Source organism: Nymphaea colorata, chromosome 13 (assembly GCF_008831285.2).
Source record: "Nymphaea colorata isolate Beijing-Zhang1983 chromosome 13, ASM883128v2, whole genome shotgun sequence".
In the NCBI taxonomy this organism is placed as follows: Eukaryota; Viridiplantae; Streptophyta; class Magnoliopsida; order Nymphaeales; family Nymphaeaceae; genus Nymphaea; species Nymphaea colorata.
The window spans coordinates 17528435-17554662 of record NC_045150.1 but is presented as its reverse complement, the minus strand read 5'-3'; the positions used below and the strand labels follow the sequence as shown (position 1 = coordinate 17554662).

Sequence of the window (26228 nt, the reverse complement as noted above, 5' to 3'; positions counted from 1 at the left end):
ATTGAAAGGCGACTGCATACACTGGAGAAGGTGTTTCAATCAATTTCAAGTGAAAATTTCTACAAAATAAAGTGTTGCTATAAAGACATAAGACGACTGATTATAGATCATGCCAATGATCTTCATGACTATTTTGCTGACTTGAATATGATCTTCATGACTATTTTGCTGACTTGAATATGTAAATACATGGCTTGTAGGCTATGTTCTATAACAATTTTTTTGGTGAAAGGTTGGGTTAATCCTTTGTAAGTATTGTTATGGTCTGTCTTTAGCCTTCCCTTTTATATAACCATTTTGTTGAAATAAAGGTAGGAGACCTACCTCCAAGCAACCATTTTGTTGAAATAAAGGTAGGAGACCTACCTCCAAGCAAGCTCTTCACTTCAAAGACAAAGACACCAATTTGAGAGAGATAACTAGCACTGCCGATTTAACCTGCCGTATTGAAGGTTCAAGGATGATACAAAACTAACTTTTACAAACCATGTCAAGAAATACAAAATTGCTTCATCACCGAACAAAACGAGACTATTTTTGAAACTGTAAGTTTATTTTCCCATACACAAAAAATGGAACTCAAAAATGGAACGTTACAATACTCAAGGTGGCTCCCAAAGAAAAACCAAAGACAGAGACGGCACCCTCAAGAAAGGGGGGGCATTATGTGGAAGGAAGAGAAGAAAAGAAATCAAATGGGCAAAACTCCCGGAACAGGAGAATCTTCTGGTTCCTGCAAATGGAACAAACACATTTTCATCAGAATTTTATCACAAGAGCAGTCAAAACAAATAAGAATAAGAACTCAAATAAGTGAAAAGAAATGGCCTTTTAACCACACTTTCTTCAACCAAATTCATGCCCGAAGCAGCATCGACAATGAGAGTGCAACAAACATCTCATAAGTCCATGTGCACAACCATGTTCAAACAGGAATACATAGTGAGACACTTGCCAAAACATAGTTTAAGGATAAAATAGAAATTTTCTATTCTTTTTTACCAAACCACATCATTGAAAGGCGAGGAATAACAGTTGGAGATTATAATCATTGCTTAACAGATCCAAAGTTATTAAGCACGTACATTAACCATCTTTCTTGCTTGCAATACAGTAGAGACTAATCAAATATTAAAACAAAGAGAAAAATACTCCCTTACCTGCATTTCTCAACAGGTGCATCCTGAAATTAGGCTTGACGTGATTGGTGCATGCACAGCTTTCACTATTTCCAGTAGGACTGATTTCATCATTTACATATCATTGTATTTTGAAGAGAGTTTTCAATCTTACCACCAGCCTCCATTCATCGTTAGTCAAATCTTCCTGCATATTGCATCCAAATACGGACGTAATGACATACCATAATAGTCAAAACTAAAGCAAACAGATACAAGAATGAAAGCATGTACAAGCCAGGACACGTAGGAGAGCAAGAAATCACATGCAGAATTGCCATCTCCAAGACTCCGACCAAAAAGGTCTCGGAATGAACATTGACAAACCCCCAAACCACAGACCCATCCCTCCATCCATTGGAGGGCTGAATACCAGTTCATTGCCTGGTCCGTGACAAGAGTTTGAAATGAAGTAATTGCTGAGGATATCCAGCACATAAAGTGCTACTCACATTGTGGTGGATTATGGCAATGTCTTTGAGCATGGTATATCATCATTTTATTGTTTCTGTTTTTTATTTCATCAACTTTCTACATTTTCCAACGTTTAGGCATTTCAGGATCATTTTCACTGTTGTAGTACTTTGATTTCTAACATTTGTACATGTCAAATGTTCTATAATATACAAATACGTTAAACCTTAAGCCTAGGGCTGCACACGAACCGAGTCGAGCTCGAGTTCGGCCAGCTCGAGCTCGACACGAGTTTCATGACTTTAACTCGACTCGACTCGAGAAACTGTTTCCAAGCTCGAGCTCGACTCGAGCGGCTCGAGTAAACTGATTTATTTCTTTCTCACGCGCGCAGTTCCTTGTGGTGGTGTCCTCGGTAATAACACCTGCCAGCACCTGCCATAAACAGTGCTCACAGCTCTTTCACAAGGCAAAAAAGCTGCCTACGGTGGTGTCATCGATAATGGCATTGGCACCTGACATGAGCAGTGATTAAAGGCGGCGGGAGAAAAGGTGTGGGAGAGAAAAGAAAAAAAGGAAAGGGAAAAAAATGAGAGGGAAAAGAAAAACGAGAGGGAAATGGAAAGAGTGGTTGAAAAGAGTAATGATGAGATGAGATTTAATAATGAGGAAAAGAGGAAGCGTGAAAAAGGAGGAAAAATTTAAAAATGCAAAACAAAAGAAAGTGGGAAAACTTAAAAGAAAAATTAAAGTCGAGCCGAGTCGAGTTTAATCGAGTTGAGTTTGACTAACTCAAACTCGGCTCGTTAACATACTCGAGTTTATATTTAAGCTCGAGCTTGACTCATATAAAAAACGAGTCGAGCTCGAGTCGAGTTTACTCGAGCGAGTTCGAGTCGAGCCCGAGTTGGCTCGACTCGTTGTGCAGCCCTACTTAAGCCCTTCAGTTTCCATTCCAAATCAATCAACAAGCACTTCCAACATGGTTAAATGGTACTGGAAATTGATCTGTTGTAGATTTGCCAAGTCAATGTCACAGGTCTCTTAAGGTCTCTGAGTAACCAAATAGAGTTAATAGTAATGCTACAATGAAGTATAATTTTCGAACTTTGAGCTATCATATTCAGTTGAACCAATCTCATCTTTCACATGATTCAACAAATCAGAGATGAGAGAAGGCACCATAAAGTAATCTGGGTTCCCGGACATAGCAGGTTTGTGAAGCAATAAGCATCTCAAATATCTGATTGTTAGTTAACTCCAGATTGCTTCCTAATCTCAAAGTTTTGATTCAATGGTTGTGTAGACACTATTTCAAAAGACAGCATTCTGATATCAGGTAAAGAATGCAGAGCTTTATTAGAGATGAGGCGTTGACAAAATGCTTCTCTTCCCGGTGACATTCAAAGGAGCTTCACAAATACTATTGTTTTCATCATCCCTTGCAACAAGATACAATTATATTCTAAATAATTGCTATACTGTCACCGGTAACAATATATAGCCAGCATTCTTTGGTGTTTTCATAGCATATATAGAATATCATAATATAGTGATTGTAAAAAATGGCATAAAAATAAAACAGTAAGAGAAAAATATTTGCATTGACAAGAAATTGTACCCTATAGTTCTCTTTCAGCACATCAATGGACCTCCTTGAGATCTGACTAACAAGTTCATCCTCGATTGAAAAATGCCTACCAAACATCTTCTGTGATTCTTCTGGATTACTACCAACAATCTGCATGTAAAAAGCATAGCATAAAAATGGTCAAACAAATAAAAAAAGGAAATGAAAACTGAACTGAGATACCAAATCATATTTAGCGCATCTGCAATGCTACATTTTACCTTCACAGCCACCTTCTGGCCTTTCTTGGCAGTTTCAACATCCTTGTGATTGTCCTCAATAGACGCAATTCTTCCAATAGTAATAAAGTCTCTCGAAGGTATACAAATTGGAGTCCCAACCTGAATGCAGAGCATGGACATAGCTATCAACCACCGGATTGATCGCACATTAATAAAGTTGCTATAAGGAATTGTTCCAAAATGTTGCTCTTACAGCAGACCATCACCTAAACTTCTACTTTCCAATTTTTTTATCTATATTTTTGTTGACGTTTTAAGAATGTACATGATCATTCTCGTAAGAGTCCATAATAGCAAAATGAGTTGAAAGCACACGATATTAAAAACTAGTTATAAAATAGAGGAGAAATTTGTTAGAAAATGAAGAAAGCAAACCTTCAGAATTCCTTCAAGAATATCAACTCCCAGCACAATTGGATCCTTCGAGTTAAAGACACAATTGGGAACAATCTTAAGAACACAAGGAAAAACTGCCTCATCAGCTGCCTCTTTCTTCCTCTCTTCTTTAAGATTATTGATATATGCTGTGAACTGGTCAAACAGGTGATAGATAATATCTGCCATAAATATCTTCACACCAGCCTCATCTGCTAGCTCCTTTGCCTCTGGTGTTACTTTCACATCAAATGCCAAGATAATTGCATACTCCTTCTTTTTCCTTTCAAGCATAACACTGGCTCTCATAACATCCTTTTTGTGTACCGGACCAATATTTACACCACTAACTGGTATCTTAACACTCTTTAGAAACTCCAACAGAGCTTCAAGTGAGCCAAGAGTAGATGCTTGCACACACACACCTTCACCGCTTTTGTCAATCCTTTTCATGATAGTCTCCATATCTGACATTGCTTCCTCTTTTATTTCTTCCAAATCATCATCAGGCCCTACAACATATAACTGGGTACCTGCAATCGCATGTTCAAGGCCCTGGAATAGAAGAATGTACAACACACATATTTTAGCAGGATCAGGTAGCAAAATTGTTTCAGATTGTATGGTTCCAATACAACTATGAACAGGAAAATGAAATGGAGATCACCTGTGCAGTAATCTTGATGCCCTGTGCAGCTTTGAGCTCTTTATGGTGTTGATATGTTCCCTGAAGTTCAAAAGCAAATAAATTAAAAAAATAAACTCTTTAGCCTTTGCTTTCCCTTCTTTCTTTTATGTTTTTCTTATCCATTTTGGAAATAATAAAAGATAAAATTTAGAGTACATCAAAATTGTTTTCTAAAATAATAACTGATAAGCATTTGAAATTTGTGATCATGTTACTTGTGACACGGCTTTCTTTGGCCATTCACATTGCCTAACTGTGTTTGACATCAAAAAGATAAAACCAAGATTCCAACTTTGACCAGACAGAAGTGAAAATGTGAAAAGGAGATACAAGTAGCCACAGCATTTAAGACACAAGAGGACCATGTGACATGGGTAACTTTTACGGATTGAGCTGATATCATAGACATGTAGCACTGAGAACAATATTTTGGTGGACCATCTAAATTTGGATTTCACACAACCCACATAAGCCATTATATGATCTAGCCAACACGCGATCAACATTCAAGATCAAAAGCATGCTATCCCATAATCATATCATGACTTTCTGTTATATATATATATATATATATATATATATATATATATATATATATATATATATATATCACTGACATACTTTTAGACTTCTAGTTCCACAAGTAGAGCATTATATATTCTTAAATGTGTCCACATACATACACATACAACATTAATACTTTTTCTGTGTGCCAATAACAAATCTACTTTTCATGTGCTACAAACAGCGCAACTAAATACCCCAAGAGAATAGAACAAAGCAGAGATAAATATTGCAATATCGGCCAATTCAGTGGACTGCTATGTGCCTAAAATTTCTTTTAAGGATAAAAAATTGACATCAATTGATTAAGCAAACGCAAACAAAGGGAGGTTGTATGACATAGTAGAAAGCAGATTGTAGTAAGAAAGCCAATTGTGTAGAACATCATCCTGCATTCAGAGAGTAAACCAAAAGATTTGAGAAGAAATTCTCAAGGTAAACTTGGATGAAATTCTCAAAGTTAACCATGAACATCCAAGTAGGCACTTAGTAATAGAGGTACTAAACTCTAATCCTCCTCTCTATATCAATCAATCACCATAAATTTACAGGTGAAACATTTAATGTTTGCCTCAACATACAACAATGACAACAGAAAGAGATGATATTTTCAGTTTTATGTGTGTTTATCGACACCCTGTAACATACTTCCGTTGTGACAAACTTACAACATGGAATGGGCGAAAAAATTTACCTCCAACAACCGCAAGGTGCAAAATGAACAATGACCATAATTGACCAGACAACCTGATTTTTACTGTTGATCACCTTCATAGGTCAATTTTTAAACTCAGCCTGACACAGTATTTCCATGATTGTAACTCGCTTAGGCTACAGTTAACAGCTTCACTATGTCAGGTCACCAGCAACAGACGCCCCAATTGGAGTTTACAAGACTCCCTAAACTCACTTGATTTTACACCACCGTACCTAAATAAGTAACTATGAGCCTTTCCACGATTGTATGTTATGGCATTTCTGGACTTGATTTTACACTGGCATAAAAACCATTAGTATCTCCACCAAATATTTAAAATCGACCACGTGTCAATATATTGTATAGCATCACTAAACTTGATTATCCACAACATGACAAATTCTCCAGATACTAGTATCAAGCAGCAAATATTAGCACCCAGCACATATGTCAGCATATCGTGTGCTTGGATAAGGCAAGATGAGAAACAGGGAGTAAGTCGGGCCTCTAATGATTGTTGATTTTGAATGAGATCTTAAACTAACTTGAGAAAAGCATATACAACTGACATTTTCTCTAATACCAAGCATGTTATGAGCTAAGTCATGTCAATCTTTTGAAGCAAGTCTTTTATGAGGCAATCCTTCATGTATTCATTTTGATCTTCAAAACCTGGAATCTTATAATTCAAACCTTTGCTGCCCTTTTCATGAAAAGGTGGTTAATGATTATTAAGCAAACCTTTGCTGCCCTTTTCCTGAAAAGGTGGTTAATGATTATTAAGCAAATTTTTGCTGCCCTTTTCCTACTCATTCTATGGCCCATCTATCTTTGATTCCAATCAAACTCTTGACCTTCATCACTATTTCATCATTTCTAAGCAATATTACCCTGCTTCCACATTATTCTGAAAGAATTTTTCTGCTGTATAGAACGTCACAAGCTTCCTAATGGTAAACCAACAGTATATATGTCCATGTGTGTGTCTACATAGTAGCATGCAAGTTGTATCTGTTAAACGAGACCCAATCTTAATAATAAAGTCAAAAGAGACTTAACTCACAAGAGATGCAAGGAAATTACTAAAGCTATATATGCACAAAACCACAACCAAGATACTAGAGAGTTACACACTTTGGCATTAACAACATAAAAAAGTAAGTCCTTATTTACAGCGAAGTGCTTAGAGAAGCATAGCCAAGAAGGTGAGGTTTTAAATACATGCAGATGAAGAACACATTGAGCTAGCCATTGGTGCCAACAACTAGGTCAATCCTGGTAAAAGGCTAAAAATGACCAGAATCTAGTCAATAAATATAAGAACAGAAAAGGAAAAAATACAGAATATAAAATAAAAAATTACATATTTAACCTATATAAAAATATATTTACAATATATGCACATACTAACAAAATACATACATACATAGACAAATATTTTAGATATATATATATATATATATATATATATATATATATACTATGTCACATAGGTACGGGTACGGTTGCCGGTACGAGTGCTGGTACGGGTACTGGTTCGGACTATTTTCAAAAAACTTGGGTACGGGGGTACGTCTGTATATATATATATATATATATATATATATATATATATATATATATATATATATATATATATATATATATAGATATAACATAAAATAAGAATTCAAACAAAATAGCGCATTCATGATTCAAAATTTATAGTTTTTAAAGAAGAAACTATTGAAAAAAATATGAAAACACAACTTTGTATGTGTTTCCTGAGTGTAAATGGTGTAAAGAACAAAACTGAAATCATAAATTTTGGATAAGAAAGGACTTGGTCAACTTTGATCGAGTTTTAAATTGAACGGATACAGTCCTGGGTACGTTGACCGTACCCGGTACTGTTTGACCAGTGCCCAAGAGGTACCCAGGACAGTACCAGTACCAGCGCCAGTGTCGTACCTGGCCGGTACGGGTACGCTGCCTTTACAGCAGTACCCATGTGGTTGCAAACATATTTGCTCGCTATACACACTAACAAAGCATATTATATATATGCCATATATATTCCACAATCCACCAATCATAAGGCAGAGAGGTGCAAAAGGAAATATGAAAAGAGGGACAGAGAAAAAGCAAGGGAGAGAAAAAAGGTTGGAAAAACTAGTCCCAAAGTGGGAATTCCCGTTTTATATCTACACATACACACACACGCACATACACATTCATTACACAATTTTTAACACCCGCTCTCAAACTTAAAGTGTTACAACCAAAAGTACACTTAAAAGAAAATAAAGCATTGCTGAAGAGAAGGCCTGAGTGAAAATCTGCAAGTTGGAACTTCCATACTGTGTTTTGGATCATGATTTATGAATATGTTATTTTGTTTGTAATTTTTTGATATATATATGTGTGAATATGTTATTCTGTTTGAATTTTTTTGACATATATATATATATATGTGTGTGTGTGTGTGTGTGTGTGTGTGTGTGTGTTGTGCGTGTAAAGCCGTACCCCCGCACCTAAGTTTTTTGAAAATGATCTGTACCCGTACCCGTACCCGCACCGGCACCCGTTACCCGTACCCAATGTTATCCGTATCGTACGATACGGACGCGTATCGTACGATACGTATCGTCCGTATCATAGTTTTCGATACGGTACACTTAGTAAATACGATACGCGTACGTATCATACGCGTATCGCACGTATCGTACGATACGGTGGGTGTATCGCACGATACGTGCGATACACCCCCGTATCGCACGATACGGGAGTAAAATTAAAAAAGGGGCCGTCGGGCCCCTTTTTGCTTCTTATTCTCAAACCGACGCTCCTCTCTCTCTCTCTTCTTGTTTCTCAACGCTACGAGAGACGTGGGAGGGACAGATTTTCTCCATTGCATCAAGATTTGCCGGTGAAGAAGCTTCATTTCTCGTTGTGGGGAGTCTTGAGACGGTGGGAAGCTTGGAGAAAGAGGGTTTTTTGGTTTTTAACACCAAGAAGGTAAGAAATAACTCATTTTTGCCGTTGAATCGTTCATTTCTCTTATTTCCTACATTTATTTGTACGTTTTTACTTGTTTTGTGAAGATATAATGTCGGATCCTGCATGGCAGTGGTGTACAAGGGTGAATCCCAAAGATAGATTAAGAGTTAAGTGCAATTATTGTAAGCAAATCATATCAGGAGGGATTTCTCGCTTTAAACACCATATAGCTGGTACACACAGCGATGTGGCTGCTTGCAATGGCTCCCAAGAGATCCCATTGCCAGCGTATGTAAAGCACCAGTGTCAGCAGCTTCTTGATGCAGTGAAAGCAAGTAGGATTGAAAAGGACATGGAAGATGCGGAGGAAGGATATGGGGACCCACATGAAGGAAAAGAAAGTGAAGGTGAATATGTTCAACTTGAACAAGAAGATGTTGGTGTCAGTTTGGGAACAACTAAAGGGAAAGGCATCATGCATGAAGGTGGTTCTTCTGCAACTGCAACCAGAAAAAGAAGAGGTGCAAGTATAAGTTCAGTTTCACGAGGACGTGGCAGAAGTCAGGGTCGTACTGGTGGTGGTAGAGTACCTACTATGAAGTCGAGCAATATGTCTGGTTCGATCAAGAATTTTTTTCCCAATTATACTGCTGCTGGTGCTCAGCCTGAGATTCGTATAGCCATGCAATCAAAGGATATTATTGAAGCAGCAGATGAAACCATAGGAAGGTGGTTCTATGATGCATCCATTCCCTTCAATGCAGCAAACTCTTATCATTATCAGTCTATAGCAGATGCGATTGCTAGTGTAGGGCGAGGGTATAAAATGCCCTCTTTTCATAAATTGCGAGGTAAAATTCTCAACAATATAGTTAGAGATGTGAAGACATATTGTGATGAACTAAAATTGAGTTGGAAAGCTACAGGATGCAGTGTAATGGCAGATGGGTGGACAGACATCAAGAACAGAACATTGGTAAACTTCCTTGTATATTGCCCTCTTGGTACTATGTTCTTAAAATCTGTTGATTTGTCTAATACTCCGAAGACTGCTGATGTGTTGTTTGGGATTTTTGATAAAGTTATAGAAGAAGTTGGGCCTGAAAATGTCGTACAATTTATCACTGATAATGCAACAAATTATAAAGCTGCAGGTGAAATGTTAGCAACACGATATGGGACATTTTATTGGAGTCCATGTGCTGCTCACTGTGTAAATCTTATGCTTCAGGATCTTGGTGAAAGGGATGATATGAAGTTGACAGTTCACAGATGCCAAGAAATCACAAAGTTTATTTACAATCATGCTTATGTCTTGAATTTGATGAGGAAATTCACAAATGGGGCTGAATTGATTCGACCTGCACAAACACGGTTTGCTACAAATGTTTTGACTGTGCAGGGTATAGTCAAGCAAAGATCTTCTCTCAGGCAGATGTTTTCAAGTGATGATTGGGCTGCATATCCACATGCCTATAAAAGAAAGGCTACGACAGTTGTGGATACCATCTTCGATGTTGACTTTTGGGAATCATGTGTGCACTTATTGAAGATTTGTGTACCTCTAGTGAAAGTCCTCAGATTAGTTGATAGTGAAGATAGACCTTCTATTGGATATTTATACGAGTCTATGGATAGAGCCAAGGAGGCCATTAGAGATAATATGAAGGGAAAAAAGAAGTACATGCCTATATGGAAGATTATAGATGAAAGGTGGTCTGGACAACTTCATCGCCCACTTCATGCAGCAGCCTACTACCTAAATCCTGCTATTAGATATCTTCCCACTTTTAAGAAGGACAGAGAGGTCGAGTATGACATGTTGGATTGCATTGATGTATTAGTAAGTGATAGTAAAGAACAAGACGCTATCCATATGTCGATCAACAAATATGATACGGCTTCTGGTACCATGGCGAGAGACACAGCAGTTCGATGCAGGACAACTATGCGTCCAGGTATTAGAAAAAGAAACTTTATACTTTTTGTTGTTTAGCTTTTATTCTACCTTCTCATATATTTATTTCTGACAACATTTTTACTTTCCATCTGTTATTAGATTTGTGGTGGGAAAGGTTTGGGCCTGATTGCCCAGAATTAAGGAAGCTTGCAATTAGAATCCTCAGTCAAACATGTAGTGCAACTGGATGTGAAAGAAATTGGAGTGTATTTCAGCACATCCATAGTAAGAAGAGGAATAGGCTGGAACATAAAAGGTTGAATGACCTTGTTTATGTTCGTTATAATATGAAGTTGAGACAAAGGTAAACATTTGTTTTGTTATACAAGAATATCAAATTCTAATATATATTTTAATCTCTAACAATTTGTTAATTTTTTCTCTTGTTAGGCAACTAGAAACAACATCTACGAGGAAGCATCACAATCAATATGATCCTATCTTCATTGACCATTTTGATATATTAGATTCTTGGGTTGAAGAAGAACCAGCTGCAATACTTGATGAGGACGATCTTGATTTTTTGAATGTTGAAGGAGCAGTAGAGATTGTTGAAGAAGGAGAGGCTGGGGGGGAGCAATGGAATGTTGGTGACATTCCATTTGCAACAGAGGGGATAGAAGAAGAAGTTAATGAAGGAAGTGAAGATGATGATGAAGAATGAAGATGATGATGCAAATGACGATTGACGATGCTTTTTGTTTTGAGTTTTGAAAACTATGTCAATATGTTCTGAGTTTTGACTTCTGAACTTATGAATTGTGATGTAATTGAATACTCTTAGGTTGTTTAGTATGTTATTTTGTTTTTTTGAATGTTTGATTTCTTATTTTGGAATGTCTTGTTCATATGCATAGCTCACAGGTCTTACTTCATATACATGAATGATGAATGTTCCTTTAAATACGTTTTTCTTGAATTTTTCTGATTTTTACTAGTTTTTTCGGATTTTTTTAGAATTTTTCTGATTTTTTTTCTATTTTTTATAAATTTTTAATATTTTTTACAAATTAAAAAAATAATTTTACGATACGTTACGATACATTTACGATACGTTACGATACGACGTATAGGTCGGCCCGACCGATACACGATACGATACGGCAGTGATAACATTGCCCGTACCTATGTGACATAGATTATTAGCAATATATATTGCCCCTTGTTATCACTACACAACTTTGAAAAATGACCTCATGTCTTAAATTACTTATTCCAGCCATGAAATTCTATCATGGTCAAAGTCATTGTCCACTATTTGGCTTTCACAAAGGATAGACACCACAGGCTAGTTAGCAGCCAACCTAGGAATATCTTGGTTCAAAATTCAAGCCCAATCTTGACTGAGCTTTGGAAAAGTAAGCCCAAGCTCATATCAAACAGGAGTCATCCATATTCCATCAATACAGTGACAACTAACATAAAATGTCTACTATTTGAATCATGTCCAGAAGGACCCACAACAGAAACCAAGATAACACAGAATTGCAGGATCCCCATAGGTGACATTCGCATTAGGTCTCATATCTCAATACTAAAAAGAGAAAGCCTCAGTAACGTGAGACTGTTAAGACTAACATGAGCTGAATGGTTACAAAAACAAGGAATGCTTATTAAGGCTGAAGCGAGCTGCTCGACTATTTGCCTTTATGATAAGAAAGAAAATAATCACATCCCTCAACCTTCACAGAGCATTTCTTGTCCATGTGGAATATTATATCAGAATATCTTCAGCAGCATACCATCAGCTAAAACATATAAGAGTTCAATTTTAAAGGGTAAGAGGTGAAGAAATTTTTACTAGAGCACCTCAAGCCTCAAGCAAATAAAACAAGGGAAATTCCAAGCTACAGGGATTCTTTTGATGGACTCATGTCCAATTAAACCAAGACAATAAAAATGAAAAAAAATGGTCTGTCGAAACTTTTGATAATCTCAAAGCACCACAGCAATCGCAGCAGAACAAAACTCTTCAGTGACAAACTCCTGCTGGTGTGAGAAGCAGATGGGGTATCCTTACAAGGAAGTCCTAAGCTCAAAGAGTCAATGTATAATATCCACCAAACACCTTAGATATGTATATCTGGTCACAGTACTGAACTAGTGTTAAAAGAATAAACAAAACAAATGTTAGCTAGCTCATCACATGTCTGAATAAAATTGGAACTGGAAGGATTTGATATGGTGTATCACACAATAAATGATAATGCTAAATTTTGAAGGGACTTAATCCTATTGGACTTTTGGATAAAATAGACTTTCTTCAAGCCTCCTTGCCTGCCGGTATCTCCCTCTGCCATAATTTTGTCAAACATATCCTTAACGTAGATAAAGCACCAATAAAAATTTATGCTCATTGATTTTGTCAAATACCTCCCAACAGAAACAAAAAGCAAGCGAAAGACTTCTGTATACCTTAACTCTTAGCTCCTTCATTGGATGAGGTGTCAGCAAAGCTCGGATGTTTGTAACAATAGGACCCTGATGATATGACACAGCGCATGTATGAGGTTGACCCATCATGCCCCAATGACATTGAAACCAAGGAGAACTGAGTCCAAAATTTACCTGCATACCACAGACAACAATCTGATCTCCCTCATGAAGCACACCATTGACCAAGACAACATCAATTGTCGTCCCCAACCCTTCAATAACCTTAACCTCCAGGACTGTGCACTGCAAGGCAGATACATAGAGTAACAAAAAGAAGCAATCAGTACAGGACAATGAAAAAATTCTGGATTGGAAGCTACATACACCGTGGTGCCTAAAAACAAGAAATCAACTTATAACAAACACTTTTAATCAGTTTTTCAGTTTTGCTATTAAATATTTTGCAACCATGACCTGACCATGGAACCAAAATGAGAGTGATACAGTACCCAGACTCATAGGAAGAACAGAATTACCTCAATCTCACTGATGAACATGAGCCTTTCTTCCATTCTCTTCTGTGTCAACTGAACCAACAACATAAGAAGATCTGGAATGCCTTCACCGCTGCAACACCAGAAACATGCCACCTATTCAGGCTGAGCACTCCTTTAAAATCTGATTATCTAAAAACTTTTTATCCTTGTATCTGGTTCAATCTTATATATTTTCAGCACAAGTTACTTTAAAGTTGCAAAAATAATTTAAGCAAAAAAGCAGACGAGCATAAATTTTTACTATGGATCGTGGCTACCTACCTAATTGCACTCGTGGGCACTATGCTGACATATTTTGCCACTTCTTTATTTTTGTAGTACAACTCAGAGTTCAAACCTTGCTCCTTCAGTTGCGTGACAATCTGATAAATAATAAGCAGATGGAACGAACACATACCATGAATCAGTCTTCCAAAAATAACAGAGAAAAAAATGCACATGAAAAGGGGTTACCTGAGAAAGCCTCGTCTCAAATTCTACATTCACATCTTTGGACTGCTGTTTCAAGGCCTTCTGAATTGGCCCATTCGGGATGCTTTTCCACCCATATAATCTGTCCACCTTTCCATTTAAAGCAAGATATGAGAACAGATATTGACAGAATACCATTAAACAGAGATATCAAATCCACTTTAAAGGTGGGTTTATACTTCATACCTTATTCAAAGCAACAACAAAAGGTGTCTTACGAAATTTTAAGAGATTGAGAGATTCAATTGTTTGTGGTTCCAAGCCATGCATGATGTCAATAACCAGAATTGCAATGTCACATAAACTTGAACCACGTGACCTCAAATTCGTGAAGGACTCATGTCCTGGGGTGTCAATTACCAATAGGCCAGGTACCCTCAATTCTGCAGTAGCTTTTAACTCTTTTGTTCTCTCCCTTATGTTCTCCATTGGAAAATATGTTGCACCAATCTGCTGTGTGATGCCTCCAGCCTCACCCTCCTGAACATTTGTTCGGCGGATGCAATCAAGGAGCTTAGTCTTACCAGTATCAACATGACCAAGGATGCAACAGATTGGAGAACGTAGATCACTAGAACTCTTCTTGGCAAGCGCCTCTTCTTTCCGATTCTCTCTTGTTTTTGCTGTGTCTTTTCTTTTATTGGTTTCTACAGCTTCACCATGGTTTTCAACTCCTCTTTCAATACCTACATTCACCTTTGATGTAGCTGCAGATGATACACCATCTTTTGTACTAGAAGGATGCGCTATCATGACCTTGGAAGATGTTGAATCCGATGGGCCCATCACACGCTTTGTGCCTTTCTTGACCATGGGATCAGACTCCTCCTCCGAAAATGCACTTTTACCAGGTAGAACAACATCTTTATCCCAACATTTTGCATCCCATTCATCTTCATCCTCCTCAGCATCATTTTCTTCCTCAGGCTCATTGTCTAACTCATCAACATTTTCCCCTTCGGGTGGTTCATTTTCAATTTTATCAGCATCCAGTTGCTCCGGTTTAATATGCTGATCGTCAACAGCTTCCTCTACTTCTACAACCTTTTCAGACAGACTGACATTCACTTGAGCAAAGACAGGTTTTTTCTTCTTCTCATACCTTGGTTTTTTTGTGACTCCAGTATTCTCTGTGGGAAGCCCACTTTGAGATAGAAACTGCTCTCTCATTAATGCCAGCCGACGTGCTTCTTCCTTTTGCTTTCCAGTCAAGAGCTTACCTTCCTGCTTTTTCTTCTGGAGTTTTTCCTTTTCTCTCTCTTTCTTCAGACGCTTAGCCTCCTCCTTTTGCCTTTCCAACTCCTTAAGGCGAAGCCTTTCCTCTTCTTCTTTTCTCAACCTTTCCTCTTCCTCCCGCTTCTTTTTCTCTTCAGCTTCTTTTAGTCTTGCTAGCCTTTCCTGCATTTCTCTGACATGTTTGGGGACCTTCTTATCTGAGACTTTGCTCTTCATATCCTGCGCCTCTTCCTTTACTATTTTGGCTTTTTGTTCGTCTGCCCCAGCTGCAGAAGCTGCTGCTGCTGCTTTTTTCTCCTTTTCCTTCTCTTTCTTCTTTTTTTTCTTTTTTGCAGCTGCAGACTCTTCAGGCTCTTCAGCATCAATGGTCACTGTAGGCCCAGTGCTAGCTTCAACCTCCCCTGAACCAGTTGTTAAAGGAGCTGCGCCATGAGTAAGGCATTCATCTTCCGTGACTGCTGGGGCAGGCTTCGTAGATGGTGGTACCTCTCCAAGTTCAGCAAGAATTTTCTCAAGATCTTCCTCCTCTTGGGCCGTTCTTCCACTCTTCTTCTTCTTCTTTTGCTTTTTAGATGTAAGTCCGGAGTCAGGTTGATCATTGCTCCCCTGTGTCTCAGCTGTGCTACCAAACTCGACTTCTCCCTTATTATCAATTGCAGGAACTTGAGCAGCCGCTGAAGCTTCCTCCTCTACAGGAATTGTACCAAAACCAGTGGAAGAGAACATGCTACCTTTCTTGGACTTAGACTTCTTCTTTCCAGAGAAAATGATTGTAGGTTCATCATCTTCTTCTTCCATAGATTTTTCTTCAACTGTAGATGCATTAAGCTTTTCACTTGATTCAGAAATTGTTGACTTTGATGAAGCTGTGGTTTCATCCAAAACTCTACTTGAAAACTCAATATCAGAAGTTGTGCTTGTTGCAGTTACCTCTAGAGCCTCAGTAGCTTTAGCTTTAGATCCTTTCTTCTTTTTCTTTCCTGTAAAAACAATACCATCTGACTCATCATCAACCTCCACTCTCTTTTCTTCTAGTGATGGTTCCTGCAGACCTGCATCCTCGCCTTCATATGAAGCCAGCAATGAAAATACATCCAGTTTTGATGCCTTCTCCTTTGACTTTTTTTTCTTTTTTCCTGCAAATGAAACGTCAAAGTTTTCTTCTTCTCCTTGCATTGACTCACTTTTAATGGAATCACCAATATCAAATTCATTATCATCAGCCTTATAATCCTTTTTTCCTTTCTTCTTCCCAGTCTCAGCCTCTTCTTCTTGTACTAGCACACTATTGACAGAATCATCAATATCAAATTTATGGTCATCAACCTTAGAGTCCTTTTTTCCCTTCTTTCCTTTCTTAATCTCAGTCTCTGTTTCTTCTCCTTGAATTGACACACTTTTAACAGAATCACCAATCTCAAATTCGTCATCATCGACCTTAAAATCTTTTTTTCCCTTCTTTCCTTTCTTCTTCCCACTTTCTTTTTCTTCGTTATTCTCTATAGGTAACTTTTTGCCTTTCTTATCTTTCTGATTCCTATTAGAGAGGGCCAGATCATCAGCAGAGCCTGAGAATTCATTAATCTTCTGACCAACTTGATGCTTTTCATTCACAGATTTTTCAGCCATCGATGCTTGCTCTTGATCATCTGTAAGTTCAGTTGCGACTGAATATTCATCATCATCAATCACACGGTCCTTTTTCCTGTTTTTCTTTCCAACAGGGGCAACCCTAACTGGAGGCTCCTCTTCATCAGCTCCAGCAGTTGGCTTTTTCCTACCCATTGCAGACAGGTCCACTAGCACCAATACACCAAGAGAAAAAAATCACCTACAATAACCAGAGAATAACAGTAGTTGTTTAGCCTGCCTCTAGTTCTTACTTTAGATGGGAACAGAAAATAACAAAATTAACATAGATTGACTGCTATTTATGCCTAAACAATTCAGCAGGCACGCAAAATCATTAACAACGTGATCAAAAGTATTAGTTTGAAAAAGGAAACATCCTACACTCCAACTGAACAAGTCATTAAAGTTGGTTCATTGCCAATCAGCAAGCATCCTCAAATTGATTTCCTCAAAATAAAAACCGGATGAAGAATCAACACAGGTGCATGGATGACAGCAAGACTCTAATCCACTATATTCAAACTACAATTACACCATGGAATCCTGAAGGAGTGTATGAACAAGAGTTTAGAAATTGGCAAACTAAATTTGGAAGTTGTTGAAATTAGAAAGCTTAGGTTTAAGTTTGGTAGTTTTCTGATTATTTAAAAGTTAGAGTTTTCTTTAGTCATTTACATATTTATGTGTAACTCTTGTGTAAAGACTCCAGCTGACCCCTATTCTCTCTTTAAATAAGAGACTGGGTTAGCAATAATATTACGATTGCTCTCTCTCTCTCTCTCTCTCTCTCTCTCTCTCTCTCTCTCTCGTTCTTTTTCATTCCATCTCTTTTCTCCATCGTCTACAACATGGTATCAGAGCAGTGAACGGTTGGGGACCTACGCAATCTAATTGGGACTTCCTTTCTATACTCTCTCAAGTCTGTTTTTCTAGGGCAGATTTCTGTGAGCAGGTCTGCTCACGACTTGGACAAATCCTTTAGCCCAATCTAGGGTTTCTTAAAACCCTAGATTGATAATGGTTTTTTGAAGTTGTGTGGAGGCAGCCAATGTCGTGCAAGCAGTGTGAATGCAGCCAATGTTGTTCACAAAAAAAAAATCTGAGGGCAGCCAATGACGTGCAGGCAAGTATCATAATTTTTCTTTGTCGATGAAGTCGTGCAATGAAGTGCAGCACATGTGACGTCTGATTTCACGTTGGAAGTTCTGAAGTTACCTGCATATAGGGTTTTTTTTTTTGTGCTGTCGTTAAAACTATGCACAGCTTATGGTATTCCTGCTTACGTCTGACTGTGAAAAAAAATATATATGCACACTTCGACGATGTTGGAATAATAATTGCTGTGAAATTGGCGAAGTATAGCAGTGGTTCTGCGTGTGCTGTGTCAGTAGTGATGTGTGGCAGTGATGTGTGGCAGTGGTGCTGCGTGGGATACAATGAAGCAGCGTTGAAATCTGCTGACTTTGTTTGAAAATTGTTGACCGTTACTGTGCATGTTTGCTTCCTGCTATCTACGTCTCAAAATAGTTGGCTAGTTTTTCTTTTGTGTTCAACCTGCTGCACGATTTTTTTTTTGTTGTGGTCTTCCTATTCTATTACAGTATTTCCTGCTATGGCTGAAATTAACAAACTAGAGGGTGGCAATGATCATAAAAGAGCTAGAAATCCCTTCTCCTATGGATCTACTACCAAGTTAGATAGACACAACTATGAATTGTGGTTTAGGTCCTTTATGTTGTCAGTAAAAGGACATAGAAAGAGGCACATAATTGAAGAGGATTAACCTACTGACAAGTCAGGGAAGTACATGACCTGGGAAGAGGACAACAGCATTGTTATGGCTTGGATTATGAATAGCGTCCAACCACAGATTGCTTCTACTATTACTTACTATACTACTGCTAAGGAGATGTGGGAATTCCTTAGGCAAACATATTCACAAGACAAAAATGTAAGTAAAATTCTTCAAGTTGAAGAGAAGTTGCACAATCTTCGACAGGGAAATCAAAATCTATCACAGTATTTTGCATCTGTTAAAGCGACCTATGAGAGGCTGAAATTCTTGCGCCCTCCATGCAAATCGTGTTATAAGTCACACTTTGAACCTACCATGGTTGCAAAGTTTCTCACTGGCCTCTCTCCTGAGTATGCAGCTGCCAAGGATCAAATGCTCATAGGGAGTGAAATTCCTGATCTCTCTGATGCTTACAATAGACTTAGTCGTCTTGCTATTAGCTTGTCCCAACCAGCTGGTGTGACTCCAATTTCTGCTCTTGCTGTGGGAGGTGTTCGTGGTCAGGGCACCTCTTACAGTGCCAAAGGAAGAGGTATAGGTCGTGGAACTGGTGGTCGTGGGAGGTTCCAATGCACCTATTGTGGGAAGATGAGACACTTGAAGGATCGTTGTTGGGATAAACATGGTCGACCATCAAACTCTCCTCACGATGTGAGCTTCATTGAAGTAAGTATACCTGACGTTGATCTTTCACAGGACTTACCTATAGCCCTGTGCAAAGGCAAGAGACAATGTACTATGCATCTTATCTCTCACTTTATTTCCATTGACCATCTTGATGACAACTTACAGCAATTTCTTAAAGCTATGCCAATCCATACTATACCAACTGGTCATCAACAGGCATTACTAGACTGTAAATGGCGGAAAGCTATGCAAGATGAGATGGATGTTGTCGTACAGCGTGGTACCTGGGAATTGGTTGATCCACCTGAAAATTGTTGGCTCGAAATGAGTATTTACAGTCAAGTATCATTCAGATGGGTCAATAGAGCGATATAAGGCTCGATTAGTGGCTAAGGGTTACACTCAAACATACGGAGTAGACTTTTTTGAGACGTTCTCTCCTATGGCCAGGTTAGGCACTATTCGTCTCATTATTTTTGTTGCGGTACACACTGATTGGCCTATGTATCAGCTTGATGTGAAAAATGTCTTTCTCTATGGTGATCCTGAAGAGATCGTATATATGCTGCAACACCCAGGATTCGAGCGACAGGGGGAGTGTAGTAAAGTGTGTCGTCTGAATAAGGCAATTTATGGACTTAAACAAAGTCCCAGGGCGTGGTTCCAAAAACTATCTGAGGTTGTTTCACAGTGTGGATTTGAACGATCTCCTTTGGATCACTCTCTATTTATCAAGAAGACCTCCAGAAGTATAGTTGTTATGGTAGTATATGTTGATGACATTATCTTGACAGGTGATTGTGATCAAGAAATCTCAGCTACAAAGGCTTTTCTTCATAAGCACTTTGTCACGAAGGATCTAGGTCACTTGCGATATTTCCTTGGGATTGAGGTTGCACATAACAAAAAAGGTGTAGTGTTGTGTCAGAGGTGTACTTGACTTATTGCAGGATACAAGGATGCTAGGAACCAAACCGGCTAATCTTCCTATGAATCCACGTCTTCATCTTCATGATAATCAATCAGAACTAGTGGATTAACGATCCTACAGGTCTCTCATTGGTAAACTTTTGTATGTTACTGTGACAAGACCAGACATTAGCTTTGTTGTTGGGAAACTAAGTCAGTTTATGGAAAAGCCTAGGAAAATCCATTGGGATGCTGCGTTGATGGTTTTGCAATATCTAAAGTCATCCCCGGGCAGAGGCCTCTTCTTCAAGAAAGGTAAATCTCTAGAAATTGCTGCTTACAGTGATGCCGATAATGCACGGTCTGTTGATGACAGAAAATGCACCACAGGCTTCTGTATCTTTGTTGGGGTCAACCTCATATCATGGAGAAGCAAGAAACAAAATGTAGTTTCTAGATCAAGTGCAGAATCTGAATATAAAGCAATGGCTCAAACGGCCACTGAGATGACGTGGGTTAAATCTATGTTAACAAATATGAGTATTCATGTTCCTCTTCCTATGAAAATGTACTGTGATAATAAAGTTGTCACTTACATTGCAAACAATTCAGTATTTCATAAGAGAACAAAGCACATAGAGGTGGATTGTCATTATATTCGGGACTTTATACAAGAAGGTGTTGTGTCTACTGTTCACGTAGCTTCTGAAGATCAAGCAGCATATATGTTTACTAAAGCTCTTCTTATTGGTGATTTTTCTAGATGTTGTGACAAGCTGAGAATGATTGATATCTATGCTCCAGCTTGAGGGTGAGTGTTGAAATTAGAAAGCTTAGGTTTAAGTTTGGTAGTTTTCTGATTATTTAAAAGTTAGAGTCTTCTTTAGTCATTTACATATTTATGTGTAACTCTTGTGTAAAGACTCCAGCCGACCCCTATTTTCTCTTTAAATAAGAGATTAAGGTTAGCAATAATATTACGATTGCTCTCTCTCTCTCTCTCTCTTTCGTTCTTTTTCATTCCATCTCTTTTCTCCATCGTCTACAACAAAAGTATTTATCAATCCCCTGCCCAACATTTTAGATGGTCCAGCTCCAATGTACGTTTTTGTCAACTCGGTTATTATCAACAGTTGCAATATGGTATGAAACTAATCACCAGTAACCAGCACCTACAACTTGGGCCAGAAACCAAAAAATATGAAACAAATAAAAGGCTATTATGTCATGAAACTTTACCAATCCATAAGTCTCAAAACTCATAAGAAACAAAACAATCTAAAAAAAAAAAAAAAAAACTTAACCTTAGTGAGCTGTCACAGTCAAACTCGTCAATCAGAAAAATCAACTCCAGAAAGCGCATTATGCACCAATGACTCAAACCAGCAGCAATCATAACCACAGAGGCATGGACATTCACCGCAATCATCAACCAAGATGGATGAATGCAAACCAAATAGATGATCAAGATTGCTTAATACACATACCAATCACAACAATCACTCAAAAAAATGTAAAGGACAAGAAAAGAAACCCTAGACTACCCCTTCCTTCATCTTCAGCAAATAATCTCCAAATGCAAAAGACAGAGAGATAGAGGAAGATGCAGAAAAATCACCAATCGGATACAAAGGTCAAGGTCGAGCTGCAAAGGCAAACGGGGAACAGACATGTAAAACCATCACCGAGAGTGAGAAAAAGTTTACTGATTGCCAGCGGAAGAAGGATAAAGAGAATGGCAGAATCTGAACCTGGGGATCAATGGTCGAGCACCAGCCGAAACAACTATTAGACACCAAAAGCCATGCAAGCATGACAAGATATGCTCTCTCTCTCTCTCTCTCTCTCTCTCTCTCACACACACACACACACACACACACACACACACATACACACATGGCGTGGCACTCTTATTTCTTCCTTCTCCTCTCAGACTTTCCATAAAATTCTATTTTATAATTATATTGTATTTTGCTTTTCTAAATTTCTATAAGAGGAATAAATGGCCATTCACTTTCAGGGAAGAACATCATTTTCAGAGTAATTTTTGTATGTTTGCACATTACTTTCTTTAGTGATCCAATAGGAGGCCATTTGATTTTTGGAACACAATGTGTCTCCATAACATGCATGTTCTAAAAGTCAAGAAGAGCATCGAACATGGATGCTAACTTCGTGAATCAAATGCAGGTATTTCCAGAACCATTTCGTTGTCATGAGACTAACCGAAATCATTATGAACCAAATGTGGCTTCGAGAACAAGACCTTTGGTTCCCAATGTTTTCAAGAGCAAAACTAAAATGCCTTCTTAAGGATAGCTTAATACCTGCCTTATCAGTTACTTTAATAGGTGTTATTGATGATTTATTTTAATACTTGGTTTTCCTTCAATTAATTGTAAAGTAAGCCTAAACGGAGTATTTTTGTAAATTATCCATCCACTTCAACTTTTTCCATTCATCAACGGCTCTTTGAAAATTGCTCTGGAAAGTTGAATGCCTAATTGTTGATCTTAAAGTTAAAAGTTATATAGCAATTTGCTATCTGCTCAAAAGCCGTTTTTAAGCTTTTTTTTTTTAAAGTACTCATTTCTATGTTTCATTTAACATTTAAAATATTTTCTTTTGTAAAATGCCTTCTTTGGGCTATTCTTTTAGATGATGGGAAAGTTTATCATCATGAAAAGGATGATGTTTAAGTTTTCCGTGAACTTCTAGTATGCCCTGTGCACGATATATGTGACAATGATATATATATATATATATATATATATATATATAAGATTTTCATAGAAGTAACACTTTTCATAAAAATTATTAAATTTAAGCTTTATTTACCCAAAAAATAAAAAAAGTAATTGTAACAGCTGATGTTGAAAAAAGTACAGTAACATTTTTCATTAATATCAGAATTTTAGTTCAAGTTTTTATTTGACACTAAAGTGGGGCTTTCGTAAAAAGAATCACAAAAAAGGACCATTTTAAAATTGTAAGCAAGAGATATGCCCAAAGATACAAAATTTCCTACTCGAAACATATGAAATCTTTATATGCAACAACAAAATTAACGACCAGCTCTTGATTACAGTACAAACAAGGAAATACTTAAATATAATTACCAAGAGCTTAGATGGGAAAAGGTTGTTGGATACACTTACTTGCGCTCAGTTCTCTCTGGCGCATTTATGCCCAACTGCATATTATATGGTTCCTGTAAACTTTTTGTCCATAAAAAGGGTTTCCATTTTCTGAAATTATTTAAAGGCCCCTTTGACACCCTGAAGTAATGTTTCTGAAATTAGAATTCCCAAGGCATTATTCCAGTTGAAGTTGGAACCAAAATGTTTCCAGGATCCATTTTTAGACAGTATTTGATGGCCTAGAATTTTGTTCGAGTAACCATTTCCTGCTTTTTGATGAGACAGCAAAAAAGTTCCATGAACTCTGAATGAGTCGTGCAGACCATTTTGGCTGCAATTAGCGGATAACCAGTCACAACTATCCTAAAGCAAAACTGTGAATATGGTCTACAATATTCCCTACCAAAGTAACAGTAGTCTACAGCATTGACATATAGCTCTCTAGAGTCTCTACCATTCATAATAAAGACCGATGCATTTTATGTTCTTTGTCTGCTGTACATGGACAAGTAAATCGCAAATTCATGTAGAATTTACACCAACAACAAATTTCAGTTCTGGGTTATGCAAGCCAATCAAACATCCATCAGCATTATCAAATTTGAGACCAAGAAAAGAATGAACAGCAGGAAAAATGAAAAATCCAAACACCAAGAAGCTGTTATCGCATATTAAAGTATTCCTGGACACCACTGCTATTCGCCACTGTCATCACATGTATGTACGGAGGAAAAAATTACAGGCAAATCGAGAAGCCATAATAAGCTGCAGAAACCCAAACAAGTCGTTAAAAAAAAAAAAGCATTACAAGTGTGTACGCCAGATAAAAAACTGTTCAAACTTTCCAAAACACAAGATGCAGAATATGACACTCATCAGCAACATGGAAAGGGTGGAAAACTAAAACTCCTTCCTTACAACTCTGCCCTAAAAAAAACATACAGTATATATGACAGGAAATCTCAAGATCAAACAGGAGAAAATCGAAACAAAATTAAGCATCAAGAGAGAGACAGGGAGAGAAAGAGAGAGAAACCTCTTTGTTCTCTTTGTTCAATCTGACTAAATAGCTTATCTCACCTCCGTTGAAAGAACATTCCAAAAACCTAGAAGAAAACCCTCTAACTCCACGAACCGCCTCTCTCTCTCTCTCTCTCTCTCTCTCTCGCTCTCTCTCTTTTCTCACCTTGGGATCGCACGATCAGCCACGAGACCAACGAACGAGAGTGATTGAAAACAATCGCGCAGCCAGACCCGCCCCTTCCCTCCTTTATATTCACGATAGCGGAAACAGCAGTGGCAAGGCGGTAGCACTTCACGCAACCGAGAGGGATGCAATGAACAGGAGAGGAGATGTGCGCTGTCGCCCCAGTGGGCAAAAAAGTAATTGTTGGAAGAAAAAAAAAGCCGGACCCTCCGGGTCAAACCAGAGCTTTTATCCAGTAATAACTCTTCCATGTTTGACACTCTATTGTAAGTCGTAGAGAACACGAAAAAACTTACCAGGCGAAACTTGTCAATAGAGAAACGGTTCCTTGCCTTTTTTTTGCCTATCAAACACCCTTAAGCTCATTTTTGTCATGTTGTAAAGTGTTGATAGATATGGCTCTTGAATGGCAGGTCTTATTTCTTCGCTAATAGCTTGTGATTCTTAGCACATAAACTATAAGAAAAAAGTGTCCTTTTAAATTTGTGCCCTTCAAGAAAATCCCGTGTAACTTTTCTAGGGCATTTGATGGTTTGGAATTTTGATTAAGAATAAAAATTTCATAATCATAATTCCTCTTCAAACTAGAATGAAATCAAAATTTCAGGTTTAAGTTTTATAATTCTGAAAACAAAATACCATGTTTGTTTGGTAATTCTAATTTCTTAAAAATTGAACATTTTGATTCTAAAATTTCGTAATTGTAGGTATATCAAATGCCCAATGCCTTGGAGTGCATAATAGCAGGATCATCAAGTCAAAGATGTCTATCTCATGCATTCTTCTCTCAAACACAAGAAAGTTACTTCATGAATGATATCTTCCTTAAAAAGTTGGAATATCCAATTAAGAAATCAGATTGCATTTGGACTCAAGAAATGACATCCGATCAGATTTGAATATAGATTTTGATCAAACTTATTTTAACATCCTATGTATAATGCTCTTACATTTTGAAAATTGGCAAAATTCAGTTCAAATTTTAGATTTAGATTTTAATATAAAAATAAAAATCAGATTCGGATTCAGATTGTGAAATTGAATTTTGGATTTGGATTCAGATACAACTTTTCATTGTTGGTGTTCGAATCCAAATATATGAATATTTGAAAAAGTGGATATGATTGATGATATATCCAATTCAAATTTGAACCGTTAACCTCCATTTTGTTCATCTCTCCTCATTTATTGTCCCCTTTCCCTTTCCACTGTCCCTCCATCCACTTCATCCCACCCACCTCTTACATTATTTCCCCTCCACTTCACTTCCTTATTTTGCTGCAACTTTCTCCATGTGCCTTTCCCTCTATTGTGACCTTCCTCCCCCATGCCCCTTCCCTCCCTCCTCTCTCTCTCTCCCGTGGAGGGACTGTAGCAGAATCCTCTTCTATGCATCGGCTGCCACGGCTAATGCACAAAGAAAGGGCCCGGCTGATAGTCCCATTCTTATATCATCCTATGGAAGACCAAGAAACATGTTTCCTATAGTTCGTAATGGGAAAATGTGACTTAATTTCAGAACAGGTTTTGATTCCTGATGAGCAGATAGAC

The 26228-nt window shown here is 37.8% G+C and overlaps 2 protein-coding genes across 5 annotated transcripts; one reads left to right on the top strand and one right to left on the bottom strand.

Moving 5' to 3' along the window:
- Positions 1–461: 461 nt before the first annotated feature.
- Positions 462–24806, bottom strand: LOC116267319 (eukaryotic translation initiation factor 5B-like). 3 transcript variants are annotated; one of them, XM_031649004.2, is made up of 13 exons: positions 24657–24806; positions 14318–17198; positions 14114–14221; positions 13922–14022; positions 13640–13730; positions 13296–13406; positions 13143–13208; positions 4507–4566; positions 3840–4394; positions 3444–3563; positions 3214–3333; positions 1161–1326; positions 462–733 (listed from the first exon to the last, which is right to left on the bottom strand). In XM_031649004.2, exons 2-12 carry the CDS (start codon positions 17150–17152, stop codon positions 1261–1263), a joined length of 4233 nt encoding a protein of 1410 aa, XP_031504864.1. In that variant the 5' UTR covers positions 17153–17198; positions 24657–24806; the 3' UTR covers positions 462–733; positions 1161–1260. The 3 variants fall into 3 exon arrangements, with proteins under 3 accessions (XP_031504864.1, XP_031504860.1, XP_031504863.1); XM_031649000.2 differs by having other exon boundaries at positions 24507–24800; XM_031649003.2 differs by having other exon boundaries at positions 24551–24800.
- On the top strand, positions 8600–13132 carry LOC126410700 (uncharacterized). Of its 2 annotated transcripts, XM_050081308.1 has the most exons (4): positions 8600–8785; positions 8872–10725; positions 10827–11031; positions 11118–13132. In XM_050081308.1, exons 2-4 carry the CDS (start codon positions 8877–8879, stop codon positions 11389–11391), a joined length of 2328 nt encoding a protein of 775 aa, XP_049937265.1. In that variant the 5' UTR covers positions 8600–8785; positions 8872–8876; the 3' UTR covers positions 11392–13132. The 2 variants fall into 2 exon arrangements, with proteins under 2 accessions (XP_049937265.1, XP_049937264.1); XM_050081307.1 differs by having other exon boundaries at positions 8600–10725.
- Positions 24807–26228: the final 1422 nt, after the last annotated feature.